The sequence below is a fragment of the Ictalurus punctatus genome, chromosome 15 (assembly GCF_001660625.3).
Source record: "Ictalurus punctatus breed USDA103 chromosome 15, Coco_2.0, whole genome shotgun sequence".
Classification (NCBI taxonomy): domain Eukaryota; kingdom Metazoa; phylum Chordata; class Actinopteri; order Siluriformes; family Ictaluridae; genus Ictalurus; species Ictalurus punctatus.
The window spans coordinates 17,236,911-17,262,726 of record NC_030430.2 but is presented as its reverse complement, the minus strand read 5'-3'; the positions used below and the strand labels follow the sequence as shown (position 1 = coordinate 17,262,726).

At 43.3% G+C, this 25,816-nt stretch overlaps 1 protein-coding gene across 3 annotated transcripts in view; it reads right to left on the bottom strand.

The window, feature by feature from the left end:
• rerea (arginine-glutamic acid dipeptide (RE) repeats a) overlaps positions 1-25,816 on the bottom strand; it is a 193,659-nt gene that overhangs the window by 80,581 nt on the left and 87,262 nt on the right. For all 3 annotated transcript variants that reach the window (XM_017487119.3, XM_053686537.1, XM_017487118.3), the window contains exon 2: positions 8,355-8,811. In XM_017487119.3, coding sequence (XP_017342608.2) covers positions 8,355-8,667 — 313 coding nt within the window. In that variant the 5' untranslated portion in view covers positions 8,668-8,811. The remainder of the gene's footprint in view (positions 1-8,354; positions 8,812-25,816) is intronic.

Sequence of the window (25,816 nt, the reverse complement as noted above, 5' to 3'; positions counted from 1 at the left end):
ATGTAATAACAATTTTTAGCCAATTAAGTTTCCAGGCAACCAGGACCCTAGTAGAGCTTTTATTTGCCTGGTGGACTAGATAATGGATTTATCATTCCTCCACCCCTGAAGCATAACCTTGCTCTTTAACGTAATGCCTCGACATTCAGGTTCTGAAACGCTAATACGACATTCCAGCCTCCCCGATACTGCGACGTTCCTAACTGGCACCAGCAGCTCTGTAATCCTAATGGGTGACTATGTCAAGATGATGAAAAGTGAAGAGGAGAGGCTAATCGGCATTCGAGTCACGGCACAGTTCACCACCCTGCTGTGATCGTATCTTTATTCAATCAGGAAACACTGAGTGCTGAATCCCTGATTCATAAAGCATGCAGAGAAGTGTGATGAATTACTGGGTACCAAGGTCACAGAGCCTCCACTATCTTGTCTCCAGCCCCTTCAGTAATGTGTAACTAACGTGTGCGATGGGTCAGACAGAGCCTGCATCACTGGCACCGCCGAGATCAACCTTTACCCAACGGCTGGGGCAGATACACGAGAACAAGAGCTCCGGACCACAGTAAACAAATCATTTGAATAGAGCTACCGAGAGACCCGCATGGAGGCGGCGTTTACCCAAACACTCCACGTCCCAGAGGTGAATTAATGTAGCGTGGGCCGTAGGAGGCTAAAAGCTATCACTAACAAAAACGTGGCAGTTCCATTCCGCTGCTCTTGACGCCCGCGCATGCATCATCTTTAATTTATTTGTTTTCGTCTGTGCCATTATTGATCTTGTTGCGTTTATCTGTTCGACGCAGCAGGCGGAATAAAGATATTTAATAGGCTTGGCACTGGGCATGCTGTTTGCTTGTGAAGACGGGGTTATAAAATATATATATTATATATATATATATATAAATAATAATAATAATAAAAAAACACACCAACTAGGCCATCACGGCTTGTTATCATTCAGCTTTCTGGATGTCAGCGAAGACAGATGAATGAGTGACGTGAGCCTCCCACGGACGTAAATGAAAAGCTGCGCTGGTGCTGCGGCTGACCTTTGGGGCCCCACACACAGCTTTCGTCGTATGAGGAGGGGGAGGAAGGGAGGAGAGGAGGAGGGGGAGCTCGGAGAACAAAAGAGACAAATCTAAAGATGAGACGACATGTCTTTGAAAGTCCCATGCCACGTCAAGGGGGATTTACCTCGGAGATATTGCGGCTTAGGAACCCTTAACCCGGGCAGTAGTTTCATTTAGAGGAGATGGATTCTGTCCAGACTGAAAGCTAGTGAACAAGCGCTTAGGGGTGAAAGCAAAACCACCAAATATGGACACGGAAAATAGATTAAAACGAGCGCTAACGGGGGAGAAATTCTCATCGTTTCGTCTTATATAAAGCACAAGCGTGTGCCATCAGGCAGCACTAAAACGTTCATCAAATCAGCGAAACAATCCTGATGGCCCTCGTTCGACGGGAGCCGCTAATTTGCGCTGCGCTCTCCGAGAGCAGACCTCAATCTGTTCAGTGGCGTTCCAGCCATTTTGTGCTTTTCCAGAGCTCAAGCAGGCAGAGCCAGAGAGAAGCAGAGGAGGGGCTGCACAGGGGGTGGGGGGGTGCTAGGGGATGTGAGCTCTTCCAGGGTTTTTGTAGACTTCCCAAAGCCTCCCTGAGGCTACAGGTTCCACCTCTCCCCCCTTCTCTCAAGCTCAGGGGCTTAGCAAACACCACACACCCTTTATTGACTGCTCGGCTCGAGCAGCACCGGCCTCGTCCTTAGATAGACTGAGAATTATTGAGCGGGAGAGAAACTCAAACGCATAGAGCAATAAACCGGTGTGCGGGGGGTGGGGTACTAAAGATTAAACGTGATCACGTTGTTGTGAGCACTTCTAAATACATCTCTTATGCATATGCATAAAAGAAGAGCAGAGTGGGAGGAATCACATGGTGCTCCTGCTATACAGTACATGTCTCACTGGGTTTTGCTTTGTTTTGCTTTGTCCCCCCCCCAGTCTGTGAAGCTGGGCTAATTTAAAACACGCCTGATGAAAAAGGAAGGTTGAAGGAAACTTGATCGTCACGTCAAATGTGGTGTTGTGCTCAACAGGTGGTGCTGATGCAGGAAGAATTTGCTTTGAATGCTTTGCATGTCCAAAATACCATTACAAGTGCTGGACCAAGATCAAATAGATGTTCAGCTTCCAATGTGTTGTTTTTTTTTTCTTCTTCTTCATCATCCAGTAAAAAAATTAAATTGTTTTATACTAAACACAAAAAAAGAGTCTTTTGGATTTATACCTTGGAAACAAGCAGCAATGGGTCTTAATGAAAACTTGGACGTCCGCCTGTTTCTTTGATATAGTGCCTGGTGCGGGTCTGTTGTTGATTATTAATCAGAATGATCTGCATCTTTATCCTTTTCCAGGATCATTATGCTTTGAAGAACCATCTATTGAGGCAGTGATCTATAATATCAATAGGCAAATACTAAAATCCAGTTCCAGTACTTGTTGATACAGATACAGATATAGAATTGAGCTTTCATTAATCAGAGGAGTTATGGAACATTTTATTTAGCTAGACTTCCCAGGTTTAAATTCTGGCCATGAAGCGTGTACATGCGCACGTCCATGCACTTACACTGCACTTACGCTCATTCTGCATACCATCAGCTAGTTAGTTGTAAATGAAGCGCATTAGCAAGCTACATTCGTTAAGTTGGATCGAGTAAGGTTACAAGGTCAGGTCGGAAAAGTGCTTCTGCACAGCAGGAAGTGAAGTACGCCATTTGTTTGCACTGTGCTAGAATCTCTCGTTGCCGATTACGGTATACTGCATAAGAGCTGCTATTTTCACTCACCTAACCATGTGTTGAGGCGTTTTTTTTTTTACTCACCTAGCCTGTGTCTTTGTGAACACCTTATGCTGACCTTTATGTTTAAGATGTTTTCGTTTTAGGAAGACGCTGTATTTTTTCCTTTTGATATTTTCGCAGCGCACAATTTGCAGTTGCTTAGATTGCAAGTAGTCGTTCTGTACGACTGTGAGTACGGTATCAGAATGATATCTTACCTAATTGACATCGATGCACGTTTTGCATCAAATGAAACATGGGGATCTTTTTCCCCCCAAAAAACTGTGGTAAAACTGCAACAAGGATGCAAATAAGAGTGCTGAACAACAATTTCTGATGCATGAGCCTGGAGTTTCAAAACACTAAGCATTCCTTTACTTCCACTGAAGCATGCGGTAAAACAACACACCTGCGCTGTCAGGTTGGCCGGCGGAAAACCAGCACACTGCGTCTGCTCAAATTAAAGAAGCAGGAGGGATGCAATAATCGCTTTCACACTCCTCTCCTCCCACATGAACAACAAGCAGCAAACAGTCGGCCTGCTCGGCCCGTGTCATTTCCTGCAGCGAAACGGGTCTCACGCCACAGCTGAAACCCTGTGTTTGAGAGGAAACCCGGTCCGAACCACCGAGTGTCCAATTTACACCAGCGCATGCTTCTTCTGCTCTGCTGCCCGAGTGTGTGAGCATCTTCAGCTTTGCCATGACTCCACTTCACCAAGGCCACACTCGAACACCAATCCTCTACTCAAGTCTCACACTAGTGCGCATATTTTCCCCTTACAGCTCGCATTATACCTCGAGATAGCATCCATCAAGTGTACACAAAAAAAAAAACAGTCGCTTCCCCCAGGTACGAACAGAAGCCCTCTGATGTGTTATCATGTAGCAGCTTTCTAATTTGTAATCTGCAGGTGGTTAGGATTTCACAAAAGCCTTCCCCAGGCTTGCAGTCACACCGAGCTGCGCTGGGGGATTTTTCTAAATAGATTGGCCTCTTTTTTTTCCCCTCCACAATCCTATAGCCTGTGTTTGAATTTCATGAGAAATGCTGTTTTAAAAAAAAAAAAAAGGTTCCTTGTCTCGTCACATTGGAAACGCTTTAGCCAAAGTGATGTCGGGAAAGCTGTATAATACTAATACTTGAGATCTGAATAGCTGGGAGAGAATCCCTTGTGCTCGCTGAATACCAATGAACACTCATGTAAAGGATATTGAGACGTGTTATTCAATAGAACGGGTAAGTTAATATAGATATTTTTTATAGAATTTTGACACAAGCCTGAAAGTCGTGCGCACACAAAGGAAGGCTGTTCACAGCCATACACAGGTGTGCTCAATAGTAGTCCTTCTTCCAAGCCTTGTCGAGGATAGCTAGGAGTAGAGAGTGTGTACACGCGAGAGCGCACATGCGGGGGAAAACGTTGTGTGTATAATGAGGTAACCGTGCTGAGCTCCCTCTCCATGACTCATGCAGGTGGTCAGCAGCTCGTAATCGCACCTCGGTGAATTATACGTGACCCACAGAGCCCGATTCCTTTCTTCCCTCTCGACAACAGGCTCTTGTTTGAGAAAAGAGCTCGATTTGTTGCACTAATGTGAAATGCTGAAAGGACTGTTCATTCTCGACTCAGGAAGGAGTTATGAAGTGTTGTCTCGTCACGTCGTACAAAGCTGCCGTTACTGTCTCACTCGAGGCTGTATTCCTAGACAGTCACAAACCGAGGGACGGGGATTTCAGGCAAAAAAAAAAATATAAAAATAAAAATCACTATTGGGACGAACAGTGCTGTTTGAGAAATATTTGACAAGCCCTCATGAAACTGCTGTGTTATTCACAACTCGGAGGTGTTATTTTCGCCTGACAAAATGTGCTGGAACAGTCATGTTTATAGTGGTGGTGGGTACAAAAATTATTTATATATATATATATATATATATATATATATATATATATATATATATATATATATATATATATATATATATATATATATATATATATACACACATATATACATATATATACATACACACACATCAATACTTGACATTACTGTGCTATATATGTTTCACAAAATATAGGCTTTTAATTTTAAAAAATTATAATAAATAATGAAAATAAAAGGTGTAAAAAAAAATAAAATAAATAAAATTCAGTAAGGCTTCAATTGATTCAAGAGTTTAACAATTACAAAAAAAAGATGAGACAAATTATCTAAATATCATTATTAAATCCTTATATTGCCCAGCCCTAGCTACCTGGTGTAAAGCACTTAAAAGTCCCCATGAAATCAAAATGGAAGTTTTGTGGCTTTTACTATGAATATGTCGGCCTTAAGGTTATCTATAAGCTAGTGCACTCCAAAAAAAAAAATCACAAAATTTGCATTTAGAAGATGCATGCATTCAAAATGCACAGTCTCTCTCTACCACCGATATGGATCAGCAATTTTGATTTGATTTGACATCATTCTGCACTTCAGCTTCTCATCAGATTTTCTGTCCAATCAAATGCTCTCTAGAACCTGAACAGTCCCGCCTCCAACTTTATAAAAATCCACTGTGCAGACTCATGTACGGGCTGCGAGGTGAGCAAAAACGCGATTGGCTGTTTCGAAAGGGGGAGGAGCCACTCAATATGTCCCGCCCTGACTTCCTATTTCAGTGGAAATTACGTCAACACATCAAATAGCGTGCCACGTTTCAAGGCGCTTCGCGGGGACTTTAAAGAAATACTCTGGTGTTTTCCAACATATTCGCTTTCTACAGCTCCACGCATCATCCATAACAACAGTTTGAGTGTAAGAGTATTAACGGTTGTAGATTTGAATTCTCCAGCCCCTTCATGCGTGATATGATGGACTGAGATTGGGTTGGAAAACATCAGAGTACTCAGCATGCCTGGTTTTAACAGGCTAGAGATAGAGCAACTGTTTACAGACTACAGTAGTCTCCGCTGCATTAAAATAAATGAACAGACGACTGGCGAATTAAAAATAAAGCCTTCTGCTAGTGCAGCTCCTTTACAGTGAGTAAACACTGTCTCGAATTAGAATGCTGCTCAGATGATTAAACCAAAATGAAAAAGCAAAAGATGAATTTTATCTTAAAAGAGCAAACAAGAGAATAATAAAATGTGCTATTCAATTTCTAATACACAGACTGCTTGAAAGCCGACTCTGACTCATCCCTGTGCAGCGCACGAGCTGAGCTGGGGAAAAAGCGCGAGCGGACAAAAGGGTCGTGGTTATTAAGCGGGCAGCGAGGTGCTCCAGAGGCTCCTGGAGGTGGGAGGCATTTGGCCTTGCTGACAGCACTGTGGGCTTTGGGTGGCTGTGTAATTAGGTGACAGCTGTCCAGACACCCACAGGCGGCAAGGGGGAACACAGACATAGAGAGAATATTAGAGAGGGTGTTCTAAGGGCTACACATGTCTCCAGAGACAGAGCACGAGCAAATGACACGAGCAGACCTATAGCTCAATGTAGCCAGCTCTGGAGCAGCACTTTAAGCAGCAATGCTCATGCTCGCATCCTGTTTGGTGAACTCTTCAAAAGGCCAGCGGTGCAAGGACACTCGTGTAGCATTGTAAGCAAGACTGCAGATGGCCAGAGTGGACAAGATATGCACTGAGACCCTGGACATTGATCTTGTGTGTTTGTGTGCGTGCGTGTGCGTGTGTGTGTGTGTGTATAATCTCCTTGCTGGATCCATAAACTGCCTCAATGTGGCGAATATCCGCAGAGCTACGCACGGCCCGGACACAGGAGGACCACTCGGAGAGGCGATCGATTGTGCTGCCTGGCCTGCTCGGTCCTGCACATACAAATGCCCCAGAAGCTCCACACCACCCACCCCCTCTCTCTGAGACACACACACACACCCACCACTTCCATCTCTTTTTACAGAAGCACGTTACACACTGAAACAACATAGCAGCAAGCTAATCAAGGCACACTAAGCTGGAGAAAGAAAAAAATAACCCTGACGTGACACATACATCCACACGCTTTCAGTATTTTTAATATTATGTAGTGTCACACACGCTTGTTAGGCTGCCTCTTGAGCAACAAAAGCAATTAATGCCACGTCTGTACCCCCCTTGCCTGCTTAATATGCTCTCCAAGGGTGGTCAGTTTTACATATTGTGTGCCACTAGACAAATATAAAGGGATTTAACATTTAGCTGTGCTTAATCCTAGCCAGGCTTTGTGCTTACTTAAGCCACCTAAATTTGATTGCAATGAGGCTGCACCAAATGACTACTGATTCCGCAGTTCAGAGCCTTGAACAATAGCTGCTACTGTAAACACACCCGCACACGGGCGCAACGTCATGTCTCGAAAGCGGAGTGTGGACATGAAAGCAGCCCCCGAGCCGCGACTCATTTTTCGGGAGCTGCTCGGTTCCAATAGACAACAGTCCCTTATAGGAACCTTAAGCTGACGTCCCTAATGTGTGACATCATATCCTTGTATATATCCTGAACGTGGTGTATTTATTATTCCTGCCTGTCTGTCAGTGAGATGAAGAGAACCTGCTATTGTCTAGGCTAGCAAATACAGAACTGACAGGGCGCGGAGTCGGTGTCAGAAACCAGGCTTCATTAGGGCAGACAGCGCTTTCAAGGACCTTCCACAGATAATGCCTCCGAGCATATTATGCTGAAAATGTGTGTGTGTGTGAGCGTGTGCGCGCGCATGTGTGTGTGTGAGGTGGTGGTATAATGTGGGAGCAGGAAAAAGGCTGAAATTACACACTAGCTATGATTTTCAGTCCTAACTTTAAATAACTATGCACTGCTAGTGCACTTCTACTTGACCTTTCGTTGCTGCTAGGTAAATGAAAGACATGGCAGGGATGATTTAAGTCTACAGGCAGTGTGCGCACGCACACACACACACTACAGCTGTGACATTTCCCCTTAGCTGTGCATGTAAAAGCAATTTACAAACAGTAAGTGAAGAGGCCGTGATTACAGACAGGGGTTACTGCTTCCAATTAGACAAACACATCGCATAATGAAGACCTATTTCACAATAACTAAAGGAAAATAAAAGTGTGTGCATTGGTGTGAGCATGTTGTGAAACAGCGTCACATGCTCCAGGCATGCTCGATATCATTCTCTCATCGAGCGCGTTAAAATAAATTCACATTACCGTCGCTGCTAGCCAATACAAACGCATTTCTTTTCATCTACATGTTTGTGATGTGAGTGATGACTACTGAGGCAAGAGTTATCCATTTGTGGTATGCTAATGCAAGGATATTAGTTATGTTAGAATAATAGTACGGAATACATTTTTCCCCTCCGTCGGGAGCCAAATCAAACCTGCACGTTCTCTAAAACCCAAACGGGACTGTATTTACTGGGACGACGAGAATACCTCGGAAAAGGTCAGGTGTGTAATTAGGTGCTGCTTAGCAAATGAAGTCATAAGCACTTTTCTGGAACTGTCGCCTTGATGACTCGAGCTAGAGACAGACTTTAAACGACTCTTACCGCCAGGCCTGTAGACAACGTCATCCTCTGTGACGAAGGAGGTGATGTCGCCGGTCTCTGTGCGCTCGTAGCGCGACTTCTTCTTCGGCAGCTTCTTCTTGCTTTTCTTAGTGGCTTCCTCGGGAGCGGCGGTGCCTCCGGCCGCCTCGTTCTCCTCGTCCTCGCTGTGTTCACTCTCGGCATAGTTCTTGGCGCCGCCCTCCAGTGTGCAGCTGCGGCGTGGCCTCGAGCTCTCGCTCTCACGCGCCTTCTCTCTCCGGTCGCGCTCTCGGTCGCGCTCCCGCTCCTTGTCCTTCTCTTTGTCGGCGGTCATGATTCGCCACGTGCCTTCCTCTGTCCTCTCACGGCTGGGCCTCCGTGAAAGGTAGACTGTGAGCCTGGGCTTCAGTCTTCTGAATTTACCAATCAAATCCAGGGAAAATTCGGCCACACCAACAACCCCAGGGTTTCAGGAGAGCTACAAAGAGAAGAGAGAGATGCTATTTAGACCTGAAATACTACACAACTTGAATCATCCTTGATGAACATCACACTCTCTACTACCAGGAGAGACTCTTATCATAGGTGAAAGCCACTAGAAAGGGGGGGAAAAAAAGGCTTATTAATAGACATGCAATCTTCAGAATCAATCAGAGGCACTAGACAGCGCAGCTGCTCAGAACAGAGAGGAACATCAATGGGCAATCTCTTCCACCTCAGCACTACCTAGCCTCAGGAGAGCTCAGAGCAAAGCTATATCAAAAAGAACAAAAACTTCAAGCTGCTTGCTCAATTCCCCAGTTCATTTTGCTGAACGCTGAGAGGCGGCCAATTGTTTTCCCAGTGACCTAAAGAGCGCTCCCGGCAGCACCGTCTTCAAACAGCCTCCACTGTGCATCTTACAGGAGATCAGGTGCACAGAGCTTCTCGAGATCTCCGCATTCAAGCCATGGTGGACTTGCTTTTGCCCCCTACATCAAACTTGGAAACGCTCCGAGGCAGGGTCTAAGCTGGACCAGCCGCCCTTGTGCACTTCAGGCTCAATGGTTTTTGGTCATGTGTGGGTCAGAACAAGCTGCCTCAATCAGCCTAGTGTAGAGCTCAGCGCTGCAAATCAGAAGAGACAGGCATGGAGAACACAACCTGGCTACAATCTCCAGGCAGAAAACCGCTTCGGCCCAAATCCCGTTTTTACAAGCTTTACTGAAACGCTCACTGCTTCTTTTCCCCCCTTTTAAGTCAACACTCATAAAAATAAAGATCAATCATCTGAACAAAGAAAAAAAAACACTGGGGGGGAAAAAAAAGAAAAGCAAACCAGTGCACGGAACAGCTGTGCAGAACCAAGTGTACGCACTGCTTTCTTTAGAGCAACTTCAATCTTGTATGTCATAGCCTCTCAAGTCAGACTTCTAGCCCTCTTTTAGCAGAGAGGCCGGCACTCTTTGGCACTAAATGTGGCCAAAATCCACATAGTTTCGCTGTTTCACAGACGACCTTTTCTCACAACCCATCAGCAAAAAGGTGAGGCGATCCTATTTACTTACCACCATCTCCAACCTCTTGAATAACCTTTCACGTTATTATGAGATGCCATGAGCATTTTTTTTTTGGTAATCCATCCATATCTTGCTCCAAAAAGCTCTATACAAAGAACCGTGTACACAGAGAAATACAAACAGCCAATCAGATTGTAACCTTCATGTGCCTGACGCTCACAGGCCAGAAAAGTATACAAAAGATATCAGAGACTCCAAGGCTCTTGGGAGGAGCATGTGATTATGGGGACTATGTATGTTCTGAAATGTTGGTAAAGTCAGAAATGTGAGGAGACAGAAAAGGAAAGAACTGGGTCGTTCGCCAAAATCACGTGTTATTGAGAACACAAAAAAAAGAAAGAAAGAAAGAAAGAAAGAAAGAAAGAAAGGAAAGAGAAATAGGTTTTGGCAGGCAGAGTGGCGCAGTTGACAACTCTGCTCGTCAACGGGCAGCCTGTCATCTCTACAGTAGACGCCGACTGACAGGGCAGCTGCTCTACTCGTCATCCTCAACACAAACACTAGCGTCACGGCCGGATTAATCACCTAATGATGAGCTACCACACTGACCGCCGGCTGGCTGGCTGACGCTGACACACACACACACTCACTGTAGGCTAACCACAGAGGCTCCGACACATCAAGTGAGATCAAGTGAAAGCAATTGCAACATTTCGATTCATGAGAAGAGACTTCAGACACTTCAGTCCTAAAGCTGTAACTCAGACTTGTGGAAAAATTCTCTCTTTTTTTTCCTGTAATTTAATTCAAAGAGTGGAACTTTCATATAGTCTAGATTCATAACACATAAAGTGAAATATTTCAGGCCCTTTTTTTTGTTTTAATCTCGATGATTACGGCTGAGGTGTTATGGAAGCCCAGGTTGCTTCCAGATGAAAGTGACTAATAAATGTAGACACTTAGAACAACATAAATGTTGTTTACTGATTATAGTTCTGCGTTTAACACGGTTCAGATTAATCTCGTGTTGAGCTGTCTTATAGACCTTGGTGTAAATGAGGCTTTAATTCTTTTGGATTACGGACTTTTTTAATGGCCCGCCCACAGAAAGTTGTATTGAATGGAATAATGATGGCAATAATTGTCTTGAACACAGGTGTACCTCAGGGCTGTGTGTTATCACCAATGTTATTTTCAATTTATACAAATACAATCCAACCAAACAACAGGGATTTAAAATGATTTAAATACGCAGATGGCAGGGCCCTAGTCGCAGTTTTAAATGAGAACTTGCCAGACAGTGAGTATTATGAACCTGTTGAGAACTTGCAGAGACGGAGCGAGTTCAATTCACCGTATAGAAATGCTGATAAAACAAAGGAAATGATTATAGGTCACCCAGAACCACTTCCAGGAATCAAGATATGTGGTTAGATTGTTGATATGCTTGATGGTTTCAAATATCTGAGGACCTGGATTGATAGTGAATGAACTTCCTCTGAGAACGTGAACTGTGTTTGTGAGAAAGCCAATCAGAGACTATTTCTGTTGAGAAAGTTGCGAGTATTTCACGTCAGTGGAGTACCTTGCAGAAGGTTTACTGTAGTTTACCTGAAAGTGTCATAACCTAGAATATAACAGTATGGTATGGACAGCAGACCCAGAAAGATAAAAACTAAATTGAGCAGAACTGTTAATGCAGCGTGGAAAGTTGTGGGTTTTAAACTGTACAGATGGAAGAGATCTATAAATGGGAAGTACACAGGAAAGCAGGGTCAATTATACATGATACACCACACCCACTCAACAGCAAATTTCCATTACTCCCATCGGGACGACGTTACAGTATACTGAACGTTAGGAAAGCAAGGTACAAAAAAAAAAAAAAAAAAATCCTCAACAGCTGATCTACTGGGATATGAACTCATACTGGCTAAAGCCAGCTAGGGTTTTTATAATACTATTTTTAATGAAGTACACCGTGGCGTGATGTTTTCTTATACGTTAACGTAAAGTCTGTTTTTGTGTACATGTGGCGAGACCAAAGACCAATTTTCAGCTACGACTGAACAATAAAGTAAAGTAAGACAGACATGTAGTAAATACAGATGAGGTAGAAAAAAAAATGGTGGAGTATTCTTTTAAGTCTATTTATAGTTAAGATAAATATTTGAGTGGAAGAGTACAGTTTTAAAAAAAAAAAAAAAAACAACACACGAATCAAGACAATAGATAATGCAGTTTGCTTTAGAAAACTATACCATGAAACCAGAACTTTAGTAGAATACATCTTTATACATTTATTAGGCCAATAAACAAACAAACAAACAAATAAAAACATTTAAACAAACACGCTGGGACTGTGGACTGACGGTTTTCTCTTGCCTCGATCCACACAAGAATTTATGGAAAATTTGTAGAAAGGGTAAAGTATTAAATACGGTATATGTATAACTACATGTAAGCCATAATCTCTCACTCAAGTACACTCACTTAAAGTGCATTTTCCACAAGGCACAGCTCAATTCATATTAAATTAAAGATCTTTACAGAGCGTAAAAGTGAAAATCTTGTTGTATTAACGCGTGTTCAGAATGATCTGAAGGTCAGCACGGATATCTGCGTGCTATGTTTACTAATCCAGAGTAAGAATGCGTATGAACGAATGCTAAACCGGACACAGTGCACGTCGAGTATGTAATCTCTGTGAAAGATGATTATAAACATATAAAAATTCACTCCCACTGTACATGATCACAAAGTCCGGTTTTTACTGTTACACAGTCCACGAAGTTTGGGTTTTAACCGACGCTAGAGCAAAGCTACAGGCTCGTGTGCTGTACAGACTACGGCCATATACTGCAGAATACAGTACAAATATCGTATTTGATATTATTAGAAAGACAGCACATGGTAGAAATACAGCAGAGCAAAAAAACACACACAGCTATCGTTAAGTATTAGAACGAAAAACAGGACTCCTGTAAGTCTGAGGTTGGAACAGACAGCGATGAGCTGGAATGTAAGTGAGGAGCATCTCCATCAGCACTTCAGCTAGAAACAACAGTCTGATGTTTTGTGCTAAAGACGTAGTTTTAGTCAAACCCAAACTGTACTCCCTCTTCGAGAATTTGTCCGGAGGTTAAATCGAATCGATGACCCTTGTTCTATCGCCACGTCAAAAACGACACACTGGTTCCTTGTGCAGTCCGAAAATTCTGACCAGGACCAATTATGCAGTTATCGGTGTGCTCTTACGTGGAGCTCGTGGATGAATAACATGCTGAGGGGCAGGTGAGGCCTGAAGCCATTACACATCAATCAGTGGAGCAGGACCCTTTGAAAGATAGCAGCTGTCTTAATGGAAAAGGGAGGACGGGAGTGAGAGAGACAGACAGAGTGAGAGAGAGAGAGAGAAAGAGAGAGAGACAGAGTGGAGCAAAACCAGCCATTTGTGAAAGCCAGTGAATAGGCTTCAGGGGCTACAGCACCTATTTTACCATTTCCATTACTGCTATGAAGTCAAGGGGTGTGAGCCAGGAGGTTTTAAATAAAAATATGTTCCTCCCTCAGAGCAGCGGAGAAATTAGACCTCCTCGCCCTCTTAACCACCGTGTTGCACTCTCTCTATTAACACATCACCCCACAATGGGCGCGCAGCAGGGCTCTATTACCAAACGCACTCCTTTCCCCCCCCCCAACATAACTCTTTCATAGTGCTGTGCTTTATTCATCCCGAGTCTCTCTCGCGCATTACTCCCACAGATGCATGATCTCAGGCAGACCTATGGCAAGCCAAGTACATGTGCTGCCACTTATTTATACAAATAAATGAATAAGACCACCACCACCACCACCACAGAGCAAGTGCTTGCGCCAATCGTGAGCTTGCTTCATGCCCTGACAAAATGTATGCAAATTATTTGCCGATCCCAGATGCAACAAATCAGTTTCCATCTGAGAATTATGAGATGCAAGAAGTATGACTGGAAAGGATTTAGATGGGCTTTGTGAGCGGATTGAAAGCTGCAAAATACTCTCGTATGATTTGGCTACGTCTTGTGAAAGCAAGATTAAGCGGTGTTATCTGCAGTGTGGGGGTGGCTGAGTGCTGGTGGTGGAAATGGGGACAGACAAAAAAAAAAAAAAAAGAAAAGAAAAAAAAGTCCATATTCAATTTGCTTTCTATAGCTCATGACAATGGCAGACACAAAACAGAGCTGTAATGAAGGCTGTCAGCTTACCTCATCGGGAGAAGAGCTACAATGGTGCGACTATAGAAGAGGTCCACTATAAAACACCAGCAATCATTCAAAGCAGCACAAAGGCACCACTTCACTGCCCCCCACTACAATCCCAAGCAGAGGAGCTCTCGTATGGAGCTCTGTGACTAGAAGATCTTCTCGTGACACGTGTTTACGGAGAACCTCCTACAGCACAGAAACACGTCGCCGCTTCAAAATGACACCCGGACTGTAAACTGAAGCCGCGCGCTGAAGACCTGTCCGGATGCTTTAGTGGATAAATGCTACGGAGAGCTCGAAACGAAACGCCTAGGGAAAACCGATCGAGCTCTTCTAAAGCGTTATTTGGGTGGGATACGATTTCCAGACATATATCTGTTGGTGGACGATGTCTTTAATGATGGATGATTCACACGTGATGAGAAATCTCTGTATAAACCACAGAGATTGGAGTGTCTCCGCAACGTACACATGACTGCCATGATAAAAGAAAAATATAGATGAATAATACGGAATACTTTTTATTAAAACGGCTTGTCGTCGGGCAAGTTAGCAGGTCACATGACCATAATAATATCCACTATACAGGGCTTTACCTGTGCTAGAACCTCAATAATTTACCTAAAGTTACCAGGAAGTGCTGATTCTCTGGCACGTTCTTTTAAGATGCTGCCAAACATCTTAAACTCGACCAGTGCTTGCTTTCGTTTTGGTTTCAGCGGAAGACGATAATACAGAGCGGAGAAAAAAGTGCAAAATCTCACAGGATGTAATGGAATTTTTTTTTTTTTACCTACATATCATTTCTGACAGGATATAAAGTATATCACCTGGGTTATTTCTACTTGTAGAGAGTAAAACCGGTGTAATCTTTCCAAACATGTACACACTCAGTCTGTGAAACATTCCTGACATTTCATACAGGACTTGAAATCACAGAAATGCTAAAAAAAAACGCTAGTCCAGTCCGAACAGCGCTGCTCCTAAACCACATCTTTATCACCATTGCTTTCTGCACTCTCCGTTATCGCCGTTCGCTTTGGAAAGAAACAGCGGTTTCTTCTTTATTGTGTAGCGTCCTTGCCTCGCATGACTGGGCGAACTCCTTAACTGGCCCCCGAGGGAGCTGTTCTCCCCCACCGAACACACACCTCCCCCTCACCGAATATCTGCTCTCACCGGCGGTGTACAAACAACGTGAACCCCTGACCTTTCCCTATTTACACTGTGTGTTTAGGAGCTGCGGTTTACGCGCCATCTCATTCATAAGCATGAACGCCGGAGCACCTGGAGGACGGAAAAGGACACAGCTGGGACACTTTGTTCACGTTGGTTGATTTCTGAACCAGACACAGAACCGGAATATCAAACTGGAAACGATTTCAGACGTCTTCACACGGGCACATGGCTAAAAAACTCTCAAGGTTAGAGTCGAGGTTATTAATTGCACGCAAACAATCTCGGCAGCTGCTTTGCCAAGCCAGTAAAGCGGAGGCTAAAAGCTTGCTGCTCATGGGAGTGTATGAGAGCATGAGTGTATGCGTGTCCTTCCTCCAAGCAGTTGATCCCCCCGAGGGCCCTGCTTCCCATCAGCGCATGTGTCTATTATCAGGCTGAGAGCAACTTCATTTTATACTGGAATACCTGAGAGAGGCGGAGGATGTGTCTGTGTGTGCGCTTGTGTGTGTGTGCGTGTGTGTGTGTGTGTGGTCTGAGCACTCAGACTGGCCTGTTTGTCTGAGAGCAGGCTGTGTTTTTGAGAGCTACACACTACTCCCCCTTCTCTCTAAGAGCCCAGTTCTGGAGAGTGTTATTGCAGGCTGGATGCTGGAGAACCATTTCATCTGCACCAGAAATCAGAAGAAATATACAGTTAATTTTTTTTTTTTAATTACATTTAAAAACACAATACTGTCTTACAATACATGTCTTTTGCACACTAAAAGCTAAGCATTTTATTTGGTTATCATCTGACAAAAAAAAAAAATAAAAAATTTAAATTTGTGGTAAAACTCCCCGAAAACCAGTAAATTTTAGTCAGATTTGTAACCATGGTGATCAGTAGCTCATTCTTGCTTAAACTAACATTGTAGCAATATAAAGCACTGTTGAATATGTTTGCACCCTGCATTTAAAAACAACGAATGATCTACAAAATAAAGGGGGTTTTAGTCAGTGCCGGTATAACAGGGTGGCATTTTCACAGACGTACACTGCAAGTATCCACAGAACAGAGCTACTGTCAATGTTCAGATGAGTCGGACGTAGTGCTTTCAAAATGAACGGAAGTCACGCCGTCTTGCTCGTTATAGAAAGAGAGCTGAAATCGAACGCTCGAGCTGCGATTAAGCCCAAGACATGTTACTTACTCTAGAAGAAAATGGGAGCAGAAATTTTTGGGTCATTTTCATCGCTATGGCTTTTCCAGTTATTAAACCAAAGCTGTATTTTACACCGTAGCTCGTTTCGTGCGCTACTAAAGCACTTACAAGCGTTAACGCGTTACAGTGATGTGATAACAGGAAAGACGATATTTGGGGTCGTGTACACAGCAGATGGAAAGCCAGTGCAGGAAGTGTATGAGGGTTTAACTGTGCTGTTAGTATTGGCTCCTCCTCTTGCTAGATAATGCTCATTAAGCGTGCAGCAGATCTGAGCGTGGCTCATCCTCAACCCCCAGCACGTACAATCGATACTAAATCAATGGTGCATAAACACAGCTGTCACTGTCTAAATCCATCTCGTGCGCAGATATTAACAATACACACTAAAGGCCTACGCCTGAAGCAGCCGCACGCTCCTGATATAATTAGTGTGGATACACTCACTCACTGTAAAGCATAATAAATAAACAGCTGACTTTCTTTAGTCCTAAAAGATAAACGTCAGACTTGTTAATCTAGAGTGACCTCATTTTCTTGATGCAAGATGTAGCATCCTTAAGCACACGAGGTTCAAGATGATTAGCTTCCATGAGCAATCCCATCAGGTTAGGGTGTCAAACCGTTTTGCGACAAATTTTGTTTTAGCTATCTGGTGTCTCCACTTTTTTTTCCTATTAATTTTTTTTTTTTCATATATAAACCCTAGCGACTGGTGGCAGATGGCCCAGGAGAACAAGCGTCGCATTCAGACACACGCCTAATGACTCGGCCAAAAGCACCTCCACCCTGGATACCGCAGGATGGCATTACCTCTAATTAGGAGAGGCTTTTGTTGCTGGATGTGCCACCTTTCTTTTCTGCACTCGCTCCAAACCACAGACCGTGTCCCTTTAAGAGGCCGCAGTCTGCCACGGATAACACCCTTCCCGTCAGCCGCTCGCGACTGCGCAGGGCCACGAGGCTGCGAATATAAATATGAAACTGCGAGCCTGGACTGAGCCGCTGCACTGTTTCAGATTACCATGGAGCAAGAGGACTCCTGCAGAGACTCGACGGGGACTGTAGGATTCGGAAGATGCAGTCGTGTCACTGATTTGTGTCTTGTGATGTCTGATAACAGCAATCTGCCAAAACAGGGAAGCAGGCTGGGGATGAAAAGGGGGACAAAATAAACCTAGGACTCTGAAGTGCCTGTCTGAGCGTGTGGTCCAAGTAGACGGCACTGTAAACATCATTTCGGATCGTTTCTTTGCCTCGGAGCGAGCAGACAAGGAGGGCAAAAGGGACTGGAGGAGGTAATGAAAATGCTGCTGGAACAAGCAGGATCAGAGCTACCACTACCCTCCCCGGACAGCTCATAAAACATGCATTGAGCAGGGCTATTACCGGGCAGGGCGGTTTAGTGTGCCCGGCACACGCCCACAGACAGAGTGCACTTACCGAAGCCGTATCCGCACCCTTCTACTCCCGTTTTATCAGCCTGACTTTCATGTAAGAGAAAGCATCTGTTTAGAGAAAACAGCAGCACGCCGAGGCCTGAGAGCAGGCTGGCACGGTGCGCCGAGTTTGCGGAGCGTCTGTAGAGCCGTACAGTAGCGATCATGAGATTAACTTGGCCTATCCGTGTGTGAAATAGAGACCTGATCCCGAACCGATAGCGCGGCCTGCCTCCAAACAGAGGGCGGAATATTTTTTCCATCGTTTCACAACAACAGCCGTGATATATTAGATTACCGCTCGCATCCTTCGCTGCGTACGCGGAAAGGAGGTCAGGGAACGGCTCGCGTTTTACCGCGAAGCCTAGCAGCAAGAACGGGGGAAAAAAAGCGAAGTTAAATCCAACGCTGGGAAATAGCTAATGGAAAGCTTAAGTAGTGAGCGAATGGCAAGCATGAATGATCCCCTCATTACAGTCAAAATGCCAATAATACTATTACAATGCAATTTGGAATTTTTTCATCCGTCATCTCCAGCCCAAAATGGGCAACAACGCCAGAGCGCTGCAAAGCCAGCGTGATGTATCCAGTCAAGGGAAACACTGGATTATACACATAATGCACACAGTGTTCCATGACAAGTTATTGTGCTCCAGTTGTGTTTTCGGCAGCTTCACGCTCAGGAACATGCTGCTTAACTTTATCAAGCCTCCAGGGGCAGGTCTGTGTGGCTATAAGTTAAAATAGCTCGCATATGCATGGCAAAGCTTGCACACAGCCAGAGCGAGTGTGTTTTACCACAGAGCCACATTCATCTGACTGTACACACACACACACACACACACACACACACACAGGTTGAGGGAAATGAGTAGTCCATTGACTGGTTGACTGTTTTCGCTTTTCACTAATAATATAAAGCTTGTCTAATGTGAAATGTGGCCTCCCATTTTCATATCCTTCTTTTCATGGCTTCTTTACATGGATTTCTAGTCCCTCCTCATCAATCACCTCGACAAATGGGTCCTCCAGTCACCTCAGCGCTGTCTCCCCTGAATAACCCAAAAGCGGACCTCTCGGCGCTGCTCGCAGCATGACGGAGTGCTCTCTGATGCAGACTTAACACTTTAATCAAAGGATTCAGAGTCAGACCCACCTACTGACTGCACTCCCATGAATCTGTTGCTTTGTTGTTGTTTTAATGTTTCAGCATTCAAAACATCTCTGGCATCTCTGCCATCAATAAAACTCTTCAAAAAGGATGATTGTTTGCAAGATTTAGCAGCTTCGATTTAGAGACTCGCTGGTAAATTGGACTTCTGCTCTTGAATATTGCACCTGAATTCAGACAGATTGCAAAACTACCCCTCAGATCTCAGGATTAAAGTTTTTTAGCATTATAAAGATCATTATAAACACAGATTCTGTCCTAACTATGCCTCACCAATGTTTTCCATTTTGATCAATAATTCGACTACTCATCGCAGCGTTGCACAGTTTTCATGTGCCTGTATGCGGGTTATCACGTTACTGCCATCACTACTGGTAAAAACAGCACATCCTTGCAAATGGTAGGGTTTCTATCTTTCCTGGCACTATGTAGACACTTAAACTGGGTGAGTTTTAGGCTTACGCTTATGGCGAGTTATTAAACTTCTCAGCTGGTGTGTTCTCTGAATGACTAGCTGACGAATCCAGTCTTAGCTACTGCACCCAACAACTGCTGCTGTCATGACAAAGACGTACCTGTGCCCATTCCATGACTCTTATTTACAATACGCCAATACTACACACGCTCTTCCATACGCTCAGCACTGTTTGATGTTATAGTAAACAGTTGTCGAAGAGAACGGGGTCTGTTTCTTCTCAAGGTTTCGGGGAGTTTTTCCTTGCCATTGTGGCTGACTCATCAAGGATCTGAATCTACATCCGGATTTCTGTAAAGCGGTGTAATCGCAATCGAATTGAACCGGAATGCCACTGGCTTTCTCCACTTCCATGCGCCGGTTTTATCAGACGAACGGGAACGCGAACTTCTGAACACAACGAGTTTGACCGCAACCCGCCTAGTAAACACCAAAAAAAAAAGCCTAGTGGTGGGGTTTATAGTGCGCATCACTTTTGTTCTTTGTGAGAAAGTAGGCGGTTCTGCGCCACATTGAGTATTAGACGTCTGGCTTGCGAGACTATGACTAATCAGCCTCGAGGAAGACTGTTATAGCTGTGTGTAATCAACCTGGCTTAGAGCCAAGTGGTTCACACAGACAGGTCTGACATTTTTAAGGATGTATGGATGCAGAACAGAGCCCTTAATAATGTACACACACACGCACACACACACACACACGCACACGATTCATCGCATCAGCTAATCGGAAAATACATCATTATGGGGAAAAAATGGAGAGAGTAATAGAGCACTGCTCACAGCATATTTAAGTGCTTTGGCCTGAAAGTGCTGTGTTATGATGGCAGGGCAGCAGTGCACAAAGTAATTAATATCATCATTCATTTTGATATCAGCTAGCCTACCAGGCATACCAAAGCTTCAATGTGCTGCCCAATATTGGGTTTGAGCTGTTGACGTGAAGTAATAGCAAATGGCAAAATTAAGTGTGTTAATAGACACCAAGGGAAAAGACCGAGTACATGAATTATCCTCTTATCACTTTCTAACGTAACACATGGTTTCAGCAAGTTGTTTCAGTTTGTTCCCAATCTAAAACAAGAACACATGTCTGTGCTACATATTTACTAAACTATTATCATGCTACTATCGCTCTTTCGCCGCCAACCTTTTTGCAATAATAGAGATCTCACTGTGTGTTAGAAGTAGTGATGTTACAATACCAAAAATCTAGTAGTCGGTGCCGATACCACCAAAAGTACACGATCCTCGATACCATGGTGTGGAATAAAAATAAAATTTAAAAAATCGAATTAAAAAAATCTCCTGGAGGACATACTCTCTGGCCGATAGTGGCAGAGAGAGAGAGAGAGAGAGAGAGAGAGAGAGAGAGAGAGAGAGAGAGAGCGGGGGATATTTTAGTTATCAAACACTGTCTGACAATGACTAATAAAACAGTGGAAGGTACAAGTGCTAAGGTGCACTCCTAAACACACACGCGCACACACACACACACGCCCCTTATACTCTGAACGCAAGCATTAGTTTAAATTCACTGATATTGTGGCAGGCCAGAAAGATTTATTAAAAGCATGAACATGTGAATAATTATTAGTGACACTAGGCGACATTTTGCTGACAGGACACGGGCTGAATGGCGATGCATGGTGGTCCATTAGGAGGTAGTTTATAACACTAATCTGTTAAGAGTCGTGAACAAATAACTGGCTATCGCAAACATTACATGGAGCATAACGTTAGCCGGTTTCACGGCTACTGCGCCAGCTGCCTCAAACATACATAATATAGGAGCGTCTTTCAGGTGCTTCACCAAATTCCAGGTGTTTCCTCGCTTTGTTTGAAATGAACGATAGCATCGGTTGCACACCGGCTTCAGAGCATCAACTATATGTTCGAATGCGAAGTTTTTCCATATTTGACTCCTACGACCTTTCCTATTAACGAGTTTGGGAGGAGCTAATCTTCTGTAGTTTTTCCCATGTGCTTATAGGCGTTCTTCTTCTTCACCACCTGTGGACCGACTAAAACACTTGTGCGTATTTGCTGCCCCCATCGGTTCCAGAAGAATTGCAACCTCGGTACCTTCATTAACAACGATACCCAAGCTACTGCAGAAAAACAAGTACCGTCACGTTTTAAGAACATCGGTACCGACTTGGTACCGAAGTACCGGTTCTCATGATATCCCTAGTGAGAAGTTTAAGAAGTTCACCACACTTGTATGGCCAGGGTGAGAAAGACCACTTGGTGAAGCTGAGGAGCGTATCGACACTGACGTTTGCATCCAAAACAGTGTGTTGTACAAGGCTGTGCTGGCTAAAATTCACACACTCGCTTTTTGTGTTAGCAGGTTCCCCAAATGTGAATATAAAATGTTCTAATACATAGCAATGTATTAATAATGACACAAGTTATTATGATAATCACACACACAATCTTCATCAGAATATTAAGGTTGTGTGATTATCCCTACCATGATCCAGAGTGGAACAAAACACACTAGAGGAATTTACACAAAAAAATCACATCACATCACATCACATCTCCACAATCAAGCCTCAGGAGCAAATAAAAAAAATCCAATTGTGAAAACAAAATGACTGTAATTAACACCCATGGGAATCCTAAAGCACCAAAAACAGTCACCAGTGATGTTGTTAATAACCTCTGACTGGCATTGCCAACTCGCTTCCGAGTAAATTAGATTTGAGCCGAGAGCGCATTTGATCTTGGCGCTCGTATGAACTGGCCGCAAAAAGACCGTGTAACCCGAGCAGGCCGTTCGGAAGTGCCTGGGAAAAGCCGCGTCTTTACAATGGAAACATTCTGTCCACAATGTAATCCATTGTGTTCATTCAACACACAGAGCGTGCTGCGTTTGCAACCTGTCCGCTCACAAGGAAATCGGTCTAAACGGCAATCGGGTGCGAGAGGGGAAAAAAGCCGCACTTTCGACTTGGCCGGAGAACGAGACCAGGCTCATGCACTGACTCGGAGCCAGGGATTGGGGAACAGAGACATCCGAGTGGCTCACAGGAGTAGTGCAAGGCATACACGGCCGGCTAATCACGCCGGCCGATAACACGATGAATCAATGACTATGCGATACTGTAGCGACTCTGATGTAATACATAACAGCTATGTATAGCTGGAGGTCCCTGAGGGGCTAAACAATAACACGCACTGAGTAAAACCAGATGACACTAAGCATGAGCATTAAGAGTCATTAGTGTTGCTAACAACAATAAGCAGCAAGGCTGGACCACGCAACAGTGAGAACCAGATGAACATGAACTTTTCCAGTACAACAATCAACATTGTGGGGATTCGTGGGGATTAAAGAGTTAAGAATCATCACATCACATGATGACATTTCTATGATACATGATAACTGATAAACTGTGAGCAAAATTGTAGCGTATTTATTTTAGTTTCCGCTAAAAACTGAATCCAGTGAGATGTAGGAAACAGAACACAATATACGAGCCATGCTTAATTTTTGTGGCGTGACACGGCGTGACGCTGAGCAGAGTTACTGTTACCACACAAGAGCTGATTCTTCTATAACAGCATGTCCTGAACTGTTTTATTCCTTTCAAACCACAGTGATATTTTCAAATGCTTTCATTTATTAAAGAACACCACGTCATGCTTTTTATCCCTTTATAGTTAATTTAAGGTTCTGGAAAAACCATAATACATACAAGTTTGTTGCTGTTATGACTTATCATAGCAGGTATAAACAGTCGTTTCCTCACCGGCCAGCCTCCTTCCCCCGCTCTCTCTCTCTCTCTCGCTCTCTCTCTCTATCAACGTTGTATTGATGAAGACTTGGACTGTTACAAAAGACTGAACCTGGAAACTCCTTCCATGAATGTTAAACATCACCTTACAGAACGCTTCACCATATCAATGATGTTTTGGTTTTTTTCCTTTATTAAACAATAATGCATTTTCTTTTTAGGCTTAGATTACGTGGAAAGTCCACCCCACACAAGTTCCTGTGGATAAGCTGTTACTATGGAAACGATAACAGGCATTTAAACAGACCTGTAATTGGCGTTTCGGCAGACACTACTGCCTGAGCTGCTGCTCTAGAAAACTGATTAATAATTAGATTTGCAAACTCGACAACCTTTAATATAACACTTAACATCAACATCAGTCGATTCCAGCCTGCTTCGACTGCTATAAAAAGATATCACAATATAGTCACAAGATTACGCAATACCTGCGCTACCTCAGACGTGTACTGTGACGTCATTTATCATGCGATCAACGTTACATGGTCATATCGCCCAGTCCTACAGGGATTTTGCTGTGCCATTTTCAAATGTGAAACCATTGTGCAGCCGAATGAGCGCTAACATGAGCTAATCCCACGCAGGAATCAACAGCTAATCTCAGGTGCACTAATAACCTTGGGCTCCTTCGCCATTCCATTACTATAAGGCAAAGAGTGGCGTATAAATAGTGACACCATTTCTCACCAGTGGTCTGTTACGGTTCTATTTCAGCTTCCCAGTCATTAAATATTTATCCCTGCAGAGTGCCGGCTCATGCCACGCTGATAAGCATTTACCAATCCAAATCTCTCCTGCCTGGCTCCTTTCCTCCATATGAAACACACACACACACACGTTTCAAACAGATTATCTACAAGTGTTCCTTTAATCAGTGCAAGCCAGAACTAGAGCTGGCTCCTGGAGGAAATCCTATTCCTAGAACATATCAAGAAGAGAAATCACTTCTATTATATAGCAAAGGGACGAGGAAGGATGTGATTACTCTAATGTGAGACGTCATGTAGCTCAAGGATCTCTGACCAAAAAAATCCCCCAAAAAAGTATGTGGACAGGAATTAGGGCTGCGCTATAGGATGATATTAGATCGATATTGTGATAAATTATGTCACAGTACATCATTCTGAGACAGTGATATCGTTATTTAAAAAAAAAAAAATGAAAATACAGACTGGAAGCAGTGAATGTTCAAATGTTGTACTTTTAATACTTTTTTTTTTTTTTAAATCATTTCTCCTGTTCAGTATTAAATATTTATTTCTTTTAGAAATATAATGTTAAATGTAAATATAAAGTTAAATGTAAGCGCTCTGCTCATGGAGAAATACTGTTGGTTAATTGATAAATAAACAGGCATAAAATTTTTATTTTTGAATATCTTAAACAATAAAAATTCCTAATTAAAAGTAGACTAACACAAAAATGATCCATATTAGGAAAAAGAAGGCTAATAGCCTTCTGAGGAGATAGCAAACTAAGCTTAATGTCAAATTGATATTAAATGCAACCCATAATAAATAAACATTATTTCATTTCTCATTTTATTTGTATTTTATGAAGTTATTATAATGTCTATTTTTATATGAAATTATTTATTTATTTAACTAAGCACATTTTCTGTCTTTACATTTTATTAGTTTTCTATTTGTTTGTTTATCAGTTGTTCCTTTAAGGTCAGTTCCACCAGTACAGTGTTGCCATGTCTGCTGATAATATTGTTTTTTTGGAGGATTAAATAAAAACATGGAAACTGGAGTTGACTTTTGTAGTGATATCTGGCAACCTTGTTTAAATGAAGTGAATACGCCATGTATGAGTTAGTGAAGAGCGTGAAGGAGAGCAGCAGCGTACTCCATCTGAACAGTTGCTAATCTTGATTATTAAATAATTCCTCACCAATCATAAAGAAGGTTGAATTAAACCCACCTTGTAGCATTAGCATTATTATTAATTTACTCCACCCGATGCCGCTGTGTCTACACGAGTAGGTGAAAGTTCAGGTCATTTTATGGGATCGATAAAAGATGGCGGTTTGTGAGACCGGAGAGCTGAGAGAAGTAGATGTACAGAGTTACTCTTCATCATAATGGCTTCTCAGCGGTATTTACACACTTGTTCAATTGACCGAGGAGACAAAAAGCAGTGTGAAAGTAACTGTTGAGGAAACCATGAATGCCAACATGTACTGTGACATACTGAAGCAGAGCATGATCCCCTCCCTTCAGAGACTAGGCCGCAGGGCAGAATTCCAGCATGATAACGACTCCAAACACACCTCCAAGACGACCACTGCCTTGCTAAAGAAGCTGAGGGTGAAGGTGATGGACTGGCCAAGCATGTCTCCAGACCTAAACCCTATTGAGCATCTGTGGGGCATCCTCAAACGGAAGGAGGAGGAGCACAAGGTCTCTAACATCCACCAGCTCCGTGATGTCGTCATGGACTAGTGGAAGAGGACTCCAGTGGCAA